The following is a 12,709-nucleotide window of genomic DNA, read 5'->3' on the forward strand; positions in this document are numbered from 1 at the left end:
ATCAGTACTCACAGCAACATGAGAATAAGGAATATTACAAGGAATTACAAGGAAATTTTGCACAGGAGGCCATTCAGCCCATCATGCCTGCACCACGCCAATACTAGATTTAATCAATCCGTCAATACCCCTTCCCTTCGTGTGCAGCCTTTTGGCTGCTACACTGGAACTCATTTCACCGACCAAGGAAGGATGAAAGGCTGAGTCAACCCCCTGGTGTTAATTCAGTGGACGAGGCTTGAACTTCGGACTCTAGGATCCCAAGCCACCACCCTAACCGCTAAGCCAACACCAGGTGGTAAGTCAACCCAACACATCCCTAGAAAAAAAAAATCTGCTTTAAATTTGCACGAAACGTACATTTGTATCAACAGCACTGGAAACTACGAGAGGGTCAATATATTTGTTGACAAAATGTAAATGGAATTTAATTATACCGACCTTTCCATCATCCGAGCAACTTGCCATGAACTCGGCCCCCTCGTCCAGGCTTATCTGGTTCACCGTCACCATATGCTGTGACAACAAAAGGACTTTTGTAGCAGCAACAAATGAAAGAATCAAATAGACTTTATTAAGCCATCTGTTGTGCTATGTGTAAGAAATCTGATATTCTTCCAAACTGGATTTTTTTCCAAAATGGTTAAAGGCAAGATGCTGCATACAATTTAGAAATCATACTCATTGTACACATTAATGGTCCACGAGTGCTGATGAAGGCATTGTAGGTGGATTGTAGGTAAGTGTGGATACTTTGAAGCTATCCTGACACCTGTAAGATGCCATTAACATCATCGAAACAAGTCAAAAGACTGTGCTATGGAAGGGAAATTATTTGTTGTGAAATAAGGAAGAATGCTGTCCAATGTTCCAAAATGGGGATGGGAGAAATGGAGTAACCAATGAGGAAGAATGCCTGACTGCACCTGGATGCAGAGCTGCGTTTTTGAAAAATGGATTAAAAAAATAAAATAAAATAATTGCAATTACCAGAATTACTAAACCAAGTAACTTGTAAAAGAGAATGTGCAAGGCCAAGATGTGTATCATATCTAGCATGGTTTTAATATTTGTATGGATATAAGCAGTGGTCTCACCGAAGAGAACTCGTAGGCTCGGTTACCATCCATGTCCAGGATAACTACTTTACCAAAGTGGGTCCCAAGGGCCAAAAACTGTTGAAGGGAAGGGCAAAAGAGAACCAAGAAGGTTATGGTGGTTGATGGGAAACTAGGGTAATCTGGTGTGCCAAAAGAGCAAAAATCAAAGAGCATGCAAGTGAAAGATGTCACTGAAATTTTTAAAAAATGAAAACTACATTTCTGCAGCCTGAAACTTGTGATAACGTTCAATGCAAAATGAATCTCACGATTAAACAGAAACAAAATTCAAAAAAAATCAATGATCTCACTTTTACGTCCAGGAAGGTGAACTTCAAAAGAGTCATTTTTGTGCCGATATTATCTTGTAAGATGGTAAATTAAAATTAGATCAGTGGTTCCAAAGAAGTTTGCAGGAGGAAGTTTAGCCATTGTGATCAGTTGGCAAACCAATTGCACAGTGGGGTAGTTTGTCAGCATTTCCGGTCAGATCATGCACCAAACTCAGCCCCATTTACTTTCACATCAATGGAGGCGATTCTTCTTCTTCCTTCGGCTGCTCCCGTTCGGGGTCGCCACAGCGGATCATCCGTGTGATCCGCATAGTGATTTGGCACATGTTTTATGCCGGATGCCCTTCTGACGCAACCCTGGTCGCCTCTTACGACACAGGGATATGGTACACCTATTTTAACCGGGGTATACACCGGCCCAGTACACTGGTACTCACTTCGCCGACCTCGGAAGGATGACAGGCTGAGTCAACCCCCTGGTGTATTAATTCAGTGGCCGAACGGGGCTTGAACTCAGGACCTTTTGGATCCCAAGCCGCTGCCCTAACCACTGCGCCAACACCAGGCATACATCAATGGAGGCGATTATAAATTAATATTGCTACGGATCTGGAAACCATATGCATTCAAACATACAGATGTCCCAAAAGTCAGTTATTTCATTAAGTACATGTGAAGACAGGTCCTTTCCTTTTGTCTAGTGGGAGAATCAAAGGTGTGCGTTGCGATGTTTTTTTAGGTATGTTATTAAATCTTTACATGACATCTGTTCCACCGAGCCCCCACCCCATTCGGGGAGGTTCATAAAAAGACGACACCATCCTCAGTCTTGAGGGGAGCTTTTTGGAGGAGTGAGTGGTTGGTGTGCGTCGTGTGTTCTGAGCTGGAGTCTGAGTTCATTTCACTTCAGAAGGAGTTCAGCTCTGCATGGGGCATTCGAGGGTGTTCGTCGGAGGTTTATTGGAGACGAGGCATACGTTGCTGGAGTCTGGGGCGTTCGTGGAAGTTTTGCTGGGTCCTGTCCGCGACCCTGACCCCCGCCCTGGGACTCCGACTACTCCTCTCAAGTTCCTCCGCAAACACGAGCCCCACTCGTGACTGTGGGCCAGGCTGCACGGCCATTGGCAGGTGCCGCCCCACGGAGCACCCCAGTCCCTCCAACATGCCGAACCGCAATGCAGCTAGTCTCTCGCCCTGGCTGCGGGGGTCCTAATAAAACACCTGGGTTTTCTTTTCGTTTGTGTGTGTGTCTGCATGTGTGGTGCCGTCTCTTAAGTAGAACTGCTTCAGTGTTTATTTCTGATCATTGTGAATTCTTTCTTGTATATTCCATGATAAGTCTTGCTCTGTGTCCTTCTTATTGTAAATAAACCATTATTAGAAATGTTCCCAGTTCATCTCCATCCTTTCTTTCATTGGTCCGGCATGGTTCGGATCTGCGTTTTAGCTGAGTCTTTGTTCCCGTTAATCTGCTCAACTGAGCTGGTATGGCTTTGGCAGCTCCGCTTGACTGCACCCAAACTGGAGTTGGTAGTCGGTAGTTGGAACTCTACCGCAGTGGGAAGAATGACCCCGTTCAAGCAAAACATGCCGAGGGCGCGGATCCCCGGTAGCCAAGACCGCGTGGTTACTTAGGTAAATTGGTTCCAGACAAAAATACCCTACGCCATGCGGTCGACATATTGGCGTTCCATGGTCGGTTCAGTGACCCGCAGGCTCACGGAATTATCCGAGAGAGACGGCCGACAATTCTGGGGAGTCTGGTGGGAGACAACGTAACCTCCCCCACCTAGTAGTCGTTCTCGCCACCGGACCTCCAGCCCGCAACAATATCAAACAAGGAGTTGATACTCGAGGTCCGCACTTTTTGGGTGGTACGACATCTGTGCAATATGAGAGCTAAATCTTGAACAGTTTTTGAACTATCATGCACACAAGCCGAGTTACCAAGACGGTCGCCACGGCAACATAATTCAGCCAATCACAGTCATGATCTAATAAGGTTGAGATGTCATGAGTAATAGATATCTGCAATGTGCAGGCTAAATAACATATATATATATATATATATATATATATATATATATATATATATATATATATATATATATATATATATATATATATATACATGCATACATACATACATACATATACATGTTCTTTCTTTGAATCAATAAGGCTTTGTCAAAATATTAGCCCATCCCCCCATAGCGGGAGATGGAGTTTTACAATGACTTCTGTGTGTCTGTCCAGGCCATACCTTTTTTACCCTTGAATTTACGTCATCAAATTTTCAACAAAGCTTTATTATGACAATACGGAGAAGCCAAATTAATAATTTTCTCTAAAAGTTGAAAAGGTCAAAAGTCAGCATCACCTAAAATCATCAATTTTCATCCAAGTGACCTGAGATTTTCATTTCATCCAAGTGACCTGAGACCTAATCATCATTTGAGCTTTGTGATCAAATTTTCAAAAAACCCTAATTATGAAATACTAGTACGTGACCGTGCGTGCGTGGCCGTACATGCAAAAAACAAAACAAACAAAAAAAAAAACTTTCAAACCACGTGCCAGAAACAACCACACAGGCCATTCCTTCGCTCTCGCGTGGACGTACGTGCGTGCCCGTACGTGCAAATCCCCCCCCACCCCCCCACAAAAAAACTTTCAAACAACTCACAGGCCGTTCCTTCACTCTCCTAAACGACGACTGGATTGGGGCATTGTGTTTATCTATAAATGCGCATAACAAATCGAGAAATTATTATAATACAGTAAGTCATCACTATCCGGAAGCGGTGCGTGCCCGTACGAAATGTTCACATGCATTCCACGAATTATCGCTTGCATTTAAGTATCAACTGCTGTGATACTTATACAGATTTAATTAAAATCCAAATGAAAATCAAGTTTACCTCCCTGTCTTTGCTTGCCATGACATTCGCTGCCATTGACCATTGCCACTCCTACGCCACGGTAACTAAATCCTGATGCCACGCCCTTTCCCCATCGGCCACGCCTACGCAACAACGTGTCTTGTCATTGGTTTGGTTAATAAATGGTCGCAGCAACGTGTCCTGTCATTGGTTTGGTAAATATATGGCCATAACTTGGGAAGCACTTGTCTGATTAATATCAAACCTTGAAAAGGCACATACTCAGGTCCCCAGCAATATACCTGGCAAGTTTTAATTAGATCGGACCAGTGGTTGTTGAGAAACAGCGGTCACAGGCGCGCACACAGACGCACAGGCACGCGCACGCACACACACACAGGCGCGCGCACGCACACACACACAGGCGCGCGCGCGCACACACACACACACACACACACACACACACACACACACACACACACACACACACACACACACACACACACACACGCACACGCACACACACACACGCACCTGGAATTATAGATAGATTGAGAAAACATATTCATAATTATTTTGGTGCAAAGGTCAAAGGTCAGCATCACATAAAATCGTCCCATTTTCATCCAATTGACCTGAAATTTTAAGAACTTGCATATTGGGTCACTGAATTGCTTCACCAATCAAAAGCTCAAAGCCGATGTTTTTTTTTTTTTGAGATCAAAAAGTCAAAGGTCAAAGTTGCAAAAAATCATCAATTTTCATCCGATTGACTTGAAATTTGAGCAGGCTTTACATATTGGGTTAATGAAGCATATTGCTTTTGAGGTCAAAAGGTCAATGTCACCTAAAATCATCATTTTTTTGTCATGTTTAGCATATGGAAGACGACGTAGTCTGAATACAAAGTGGATGTGGACGGGCTTTGCATTTTCAGATATTTTCTAGTTTGTATTTCATTCTGGAATTTTCTCCTTGTCAACACCCCAGTATTCAAGCTTACCTCTCACTTCCATGCCTGGTGTTGGCTTAATGGTTAGGGTGGCAGGCTTGGGATGCTGGGGTCCCGAGTCGAAATCCCGCTCAGCTGTTAAATTAATACCAGGTGGGGTTAACTCGGCCTGCCATCCTTCCCAGGTCGGCAAAATGAGTGCCAGCATGCTGGTGTACTGTGTCGGAGTGGCGACCCCTCCAGGATTGTGCCCAATAGCCAAGGAGACTGCTTAAGCAGCACCAACGCGCTGCACAGAGTATGGTCCCAATCTCCTCCTCCAGGGCTTCAGGATGGCAATTCACCGTTTTCATGTTATCTTCCATTCCAATCCAGCATCTTTTCTTCCCCAGTTAACCATCTCCGAAACCCTCGCCTCTGACCTACACGTTACTCACTCGCTCTCTCTCTCTCTTTCCTTTTCCCACATTTGTTCATGCATCTGCTCATTTGTGTTTGGTTGCTTCCCCACCATTCACTGTCAGTAAGTTTTCCTCCATGGATGATTTTACTTTTCCATGAGCCTATATTTTGTATACAACAAAGACTACACTGAGTGATAACTTTCTAAATGGAAGCCAACTTGTTTACAGCAGTTTGGCTGGACAGAATATGGATAGATTCCATTTTCACAGGCCGACTGGCTAACACCAGAGACCTGAAGCATCAGGACTCAAGCCTGAGGCCTATACTGCCGTGACCAAAAATATTGGCACCCTTGCACTTTTTCAAATAACTCACAATTTTCTCGAAAAATAAGTTGAAATTGACAAAAGTATTTTGTCTCCACAATTCATTATTTCATTGTTAATATTACAGAACTTTTGTTTTTGACTCAGAACTTAATATATCTTTTTAAATCAGAAAATAAAGAGAAATGGTATTGCAAAAATTATTAACACCCTCGATGTAATATTTAGTAGCACGGCTTTTGGATAAAATAAAAGAAGTGTGTGTGTGTATGTGTGTGTTTATCTCCATTTGCGGGTTTCAGAAGGTGGAACGGAGCCCTCCAAGGTTTCCGAGTATCCGTGTGTGTGTGTGTGTGTGTGTGTGTGTGTGTGTGTGTGTGTGTGTATAATGTTACCTATAATACTGTTACGAATTTGGAAACCTTTTGCACACAGACAGTCAGCAGTCCCATAGTTCAGTTATTTCGTTAAGTATATGTGGATAGTCAGAATCCCTCCCCTATGTCTAATGGGTTAATTTCATGTGTGCGCTGCGGGTTTCTTTTATAGTCAGATTTTTTACATCTTTAAATCTGCCAACGCCAACAAAACCCTCACTTCACTCCTCCTCCTCCCACTCTGTGGGCGAACAAGCACTTCACATCACACCACGGCGCCATAACGCACGTGTTTCTGACTACGGACGTGGGCAGAGCCCCCTCACCTACCAGAGAAACGTCTCTGACTCCGCCCCATCAAAAAAGAATGTCTCCCCTGTCGACACTGGGGAAGGCAAAACAGCCTCTCTCGGGGGAGGAGCACCGAGACGCCGACATGCTCTTCCAATCACGGCTGGCCACCACGACACCCGAAACCCCTCGTCCACTCTGGAGGCGAGTTACCAGAGAAACGAATCCCTCCACCCCGCCCCGGGGGGGGGGGGGGAATAAAAAGAATCGCGAGGTGCTCAAAGAGGAGTGGGGATCCTTTTTCGGTCGTGCCTTGATCATCTTTGTTCCCGTCTTCGTTCCCTGGTAGTCGTCATCGTTCGTTGGTGGCTGGTCGTCCATCAGATCCTGGTTGCTCGCTGGATTCTGGCTGTGGGTTCGAGTCCCACCGTGGGGGTTCGTGTGCGCTCGTTGGATTGTGGTTCGTGTGGAGCGCTCAAGCTGGGGAACCCGATCCCTTTAACGGACTCCGAGCTCACAAGTGTGGGTCAGCCAGATCGCACGAGGCGGCCAGGTACCCGACCAAACTCTAACCCCCAGCTTGCCTATCTTCCACGGCTGGAGGATCCAAATAAAGGCCAGTTGGCTCTATTTCTTTTGGGGTGTGTGTGTCTGTCTGTGGCCAGGCTTATAAGTAGAATTGCATAAGTACCTTGCATATTGTACATTGCAATTTAGTCGGATCAACTCTGCTCTGTGTCTCCCTCCCTGATTATTGTGAATAAACCCCATGTTAAATGTACCAGCTCGTTTTCTGTGCTTTCTCTCATTGGCCTTGCATGGTTCTGGTTTGAGTTATAGTGAGGCCGATTGTGCCGTAGAGTGTTATTTGGACTGGCGCGGCTTTGGTAATTCCCGCTCGGTTACACCGGATCCGAGTCGATAACAGCGACCCGGTTCGGACAAAGCCGGCCGAGGGTGTGGCTTCACTGGTAGCTAGACCGCGTGGATAATTAGGTAAATTATAATCAGACAAAAAGACCATAACCGCGCGGTCGAAATATTGGTGTCCACGGTCCATTAAGTGACCCGTCGACTTCAGAGTTATCCGGGGTGACGACCTTCAATTGCGGGTGTTCGGTGGGAGACGGCTCAACTGCTCCATCTAGCGGTCGTTCACCGCCCCCGAACTCGCAACAATAGGTGTGTGTGTATATATATATATATATATATATATATATATATATATATATATATATATATATATATATATATATATATATATATACATATACATATATATATACATATACATAATGTTACCTATAATACGTGAGTGTGTGTGTGTGTGCGTGTATAATGTCATGTATATAATAGTGTGTGTGTGTCTATAATACATAAATATATATATATATATATATATATATATATATATATATATATATATATATATATATATATATATATATATATATATATATATATATATATATAGTGTGTGTGTATAATACAAGTATATAATAGTGTGTGTGTGTGTGTCTATAATACATACATACATATATATATATATATATATATATATATATATATATATAGATATTGTGCGTGTGTGTGTATAATACATGTGTTTTTTATATATATATATATATACATACACATACATATATATATATACACATACACATATATATATATACACATACACATATATATATATATATATATATATATATATATATATATATATATATATATATATATATACACATACGTATAGTGTGTGTGTGTGTGTGTGTATAATACATGTATATAATAGTGTGTGTGCATCTATAATACATGTGTGTATACGTATATATATATGTATATATATATATATATATGTATATGTATATGTATATGTATATATATATATATATATATATATATATATATATATATATATTGTTACAGCTGTGGAAATTCGCAGAACACCATAAAGGTTCCTGAGATCAGTTATCCCGGTGAGTGTTCAGATAGGTTTCCCCACCGTTGTTTAGAGGGTTTTCTTCGTGTTCACCGGGCTGTGACCCTTTGAGGTAGGTTTTTCTGTTGCTATCGTTATTTTGGACCGACCATATCACGACCACCATTACAGCAACCAACTTCGACCCCCAAACAACCACAACGCCAACAACAACCACCACCAACCACGCCACAACGCCAACCATGCTACAATCACCACAATAAGTGCGCCACCATCTAACCATCTTCGCCGCTACGCCAGCTATCAAACACCATCATCCACAAACCACGCGACAACCCTTTCCGCGTCGAAAACCGTCCGAGAACGCGAGCAAAAAAGACCGAGAAAAGAAACCTCCAATGGTGCGTGGGTTTTCCCGCCTTTTTTTCTCCGCGTTTTGGTGTGAGTGGAAGGGCGAGGCAGCTCGCTCGCGATTGGTGGATACGAGGAATGAGGCGCGAGGAGCTGAGGAACGCCCCTTTTCGAGAAGCTTCTCGAAAAGGCTCGAAGGGAGGCGGAGCCGAAAACGGGGAGGGGCGAAGCGCTGAGCCCCAGCGGATATAAGGCGGACAGCATGCGAGCTTCGTGTCTTGGTCTTCGGGGTGGCCTTTGTCTGTCTTTCTTTGGTGGTTTTCGAGCTGGAACTTGCGCTTGGTCCTTTGTCTTTTGAGTCGGTGTTCGGGTCCGTCGCTGGTGTGGTCCGTCGCTGGTGCGGTCCAAGCTCGTGGCTTTGGTGGTTTCGCCTTCTGGGGTGGACGACGTTGAGGTGCTGCCTTTCCCTCTGGGCGCAAAGTCGCGAGAGTTGTGTGTGGAGGACCAGCACTGCCACGTAGTCAGGAGGAGAGTGCCGGAGAGAGCTCGCCAACCACCGAGGCACCTCGAGGGTGCAGGTAACCTGCTACGGTCTCGCGAGACCAGTTCGGTCTTTCAGGTCCCGCGTCATAAAGACCCAAGTGGTCCAGCCTGACCTCCTTGTCTGTGAGGGGGTCCTTTTCTTTTGGGCTTTTGAATGAATGTTGTCGTGGCGCCGTCTGTCAAGTAAAATGGTATAAGTGACTGTAAATAATAGATAGACGGTATTAGCTCTTTCCTTTGCATTGTGTTTGGCTGTATAGTTGCATGCGTACGTCCCGCAATCTTCATAAATAAACTGCATGCGCGTTTTACTTTTGTTCCCTATTTGCCTGCATACATGTTGTCTAAATAAATGTGCTTGGTTTGAATGTATCCCATTCGTTGCATCCTCTTTCCCCTATTGAAAATGCCATCTTGCATCGTGGAATAAATAGTGGGGTTTCAAACACCTGTTAAATAGAATCGGATCCTGCGAGGTCGGCGATAATACCCGCTCGGTGATCACTGCAAAACGGAACGGACCCCTTAAGCGGTTCGTGTCCCAAGCCGACCTGCGTCAAAGTATGGCTGCCCGGTCGGCTGCCCGCGCAGGTACTTAGGTATATCGAATTCGGCGAGTGACCCTATCTTGCGCGGGTAGACAATTGGCACGGCCGTGGTGGGGTTGAAGACCCACCCGTGACAGGGTTCCGGCGTTGCTTCGGAAGGTCACGACTGAATTGTCCGTCCGGTGGGCGAGCAGCTACTATTAGTGGAAAGCAACAGTTCGCACGCCAGTGGGCGCGAATTCGTAACAATATATATATATATATATATATATATATATATATATATATATATATATATATATATATATATATATATATATATATATATATATATATATATATATATATATATATACACACATATTGTTAAGGCTGTGGAAATTCGCAAACCACCATTCAGGGCCCGTAGGTGAGAGAACTCTCAGTACATGTGTAGTTAACCCCAAACCCGTTGTTTAGAGGGAATTTATGTGATTCATTCGGGCTGCAACGCTTTGAGATAATCGTTTTTCTGTTCTATCTTTATTTTGAACCAACCACGTCTCAACCGCCATAACCATCAAACCACCACCAAAAACCCTCCACAACCCTCACCTCTCCCTTCTACGGCCATTCCCACACCACCTGTGAACAATGAGCGTCGGGCTGTCTTGGGCTCGTTCAGCGGTACACACCGAGCCGCGAGTGCAAATAGCGGCATTTCCGAGGAGAATTCGGATCAGGAATGCTACACACCCACTTCTGAGCCGTCCAATCAGCAAGCACGGAGCGGCTTGGCCCCGCCTCCAGGCGCGTCTGTGTGAAATCCATATATGCAAATTCTAGGATCAGGGGAGGTTCACGCCCACTTTTCCTCCATCCAATTGGCGAGCGTGGCTCCGCCCCTGAGCTCATCCTGATCCGGAAATTTGCATATTGTTTCTCCTGCCGGCCTATAAAAAGGCGAGCACCAGGCGAGTAGCGGCAGTCAGTTTTGGTGGAAGAGTCAGTTTTTGGTTGGAGAGCAGAGTGTGGCAGCAGCAGAATGTGGCAGAGAGTGGAGTCGGTGGCGAAGACATCGAGTTGGGTTCCGCAGTCGGCTGAGGAGAGTTGTGGAAAGAGGCCAAGGAGCTCGGGTCCGAGGCGAGAAGGACGGCGATCGGCGACCGGCGACAAGGTCGCGGTGGGAGATCGCTCGTTGCAGGACCCAAGCCAACCAGCCATTCTCCCTCCCCCAGGGCATCAACAATTCCCCCTTTTCCCCTGCGCTGAGATAGTGCAACAAAGGGGGCCCCGTTCCCACCCTACTCCAAACGTCGTGCCAACGAAACCCGCGAAGGAGCACGGAATCGGGGCACAGCCACGCGGCCACATCTGCGGCTCGTCCGCCAACACGTCACGAGGACGTGGGTAGGACCCACCCTGTCTCGCGGGCCTGGCCGCTCCTTCAGGTCCCGCGTACATATTGGCCTACAGGCCCGTCTGCCCCCTTGGCTATGAGGGTGGCTTCTTTCCTTTGCTTTTGAGTAAATGTGTGTTGGCGCCGTCTGTAAAGTAGAACTGTATAAGTGTTGCCGTGTGTACGCGTATCCGGTAGTAACTCTGCGTCGTCGTTGCTTTTATTGTTTGGGTTGCTAAAGGTACATTTTGGCTGTATATGTGTGCTCTCCGTGTGTCGCGTAATAAATGTACATTGTGTGAACTGTTTTCCCATTTCGCTTCGTCTTTTCTTTATTGACCCTCCATCCTGCTTCACGTAAAGGGTTCGTAATGGGCTTAATACGCCCGATACTTAATCGGAACCGTCGAGGCCGATGATAACACCACTCGGTTATCGCTGTAGCACGGAACGGACCGCTTAAGCGGTTCGTGTCCGGAGTCGGCCTGTGGCATGGTGCGATCGCCCCGTCGACCATTCGCGCAGGTACTTAGGTGGATCGAATTTGGCGAGCGACCCAATCCTTCGCGGGTGGGCAATTGGCACGATCGTGGTGAGGTTAAACCCCCACCCGTGACTAGCTCCCGGCGTTGGTCCGAGAGGGTCACGTCTGAATTGTCCGTTCCGGTGGGCGAGGCGGCCGCCATTCGAGTCGAGCAGCCGATCGCACGCCGGCGGGCACGAATTCGCAACAATATATATATATATATATATATATATATATATATATATATATATATATATATATATATATATATATATATATATATATATATATATATATATATATATATATATATATATACAGTGTGTATGTGTGTGTTTGAGTGTGTGTGTGTGCGTGTATATAATGTCATGTATAATACATGTATATAATAGTGTATGTGTGTGTAAAATACATGTATATATATATATATATATATATATATATATATATATATATATATATATACATATACATATATATATATATATATATATATATATATACATATACATATATATATATATATATATACATATATATATATATATATATATATATATATATATATATATATATATGCGTGTGTGCGTGTGTCTATGTCTGTGTATGCACGCAAGTACGCGCAATATCCACTGCTGGTTCCCCCTTCTATTAACAGGAAATGGTAGGAACACCTCCCATTAACGGATACTTGTCTTATTTCCTATATGCATCCAGCAACACAACAATTATGGTTAACCACATTGGAATTGCCACTCTTTCGTTGAAATGCTGAAAATCACATTTAAAAAAAAC

The 12,709-nt window shown here is 44.5% G+C and overlaps 1 protein-coding gene across 4 annotated transcripts in view; it reads right to left on the minus strand.

Moving 5' to 3' along the window:
- The window catches only part of VPS41 (VPS41 subunit of HOPS complex), a 142,941-nt gene that overhangs the window by 120,696 nt on the left and 9,536 nt on the right, over positions 1 to 12,709 (minus strand). For all 4 annotated transcript variants that reach the window (XM_085890885.1, XM_085890882.1, XM_085890883.1 and 1 more), the window contains 2 exons: positions 1,098 to 1,175; positions 442 to 516 (listed from right to left, as the gene is read on the minus strand). In XM_085890885.1, coding sequence (XP_085747011.1) covers positions 442 to 516; positions 1,098 to 1,175 — 153 coding nt within the window. The remainder of the gene's footprint in view (positions 1 to 441; positions 517 to 1,097; positions 1,176 to 12,709) is intronic.

Source organism: Eptatretus burgeri, chromosome 8, assembly GCF_056783735.1.
Source record: "Eptatretus burgeri isolate ZD-2024b chromosome 8, Ebu_testis_v1, whole genome shotgun sequence".
Lineage (NCBI taxonomy): Eukaryota > Metazoa > Chordata > Myxini > Myxiniformes > Myxinidae > Eptatretus > Eptatretus burgeri.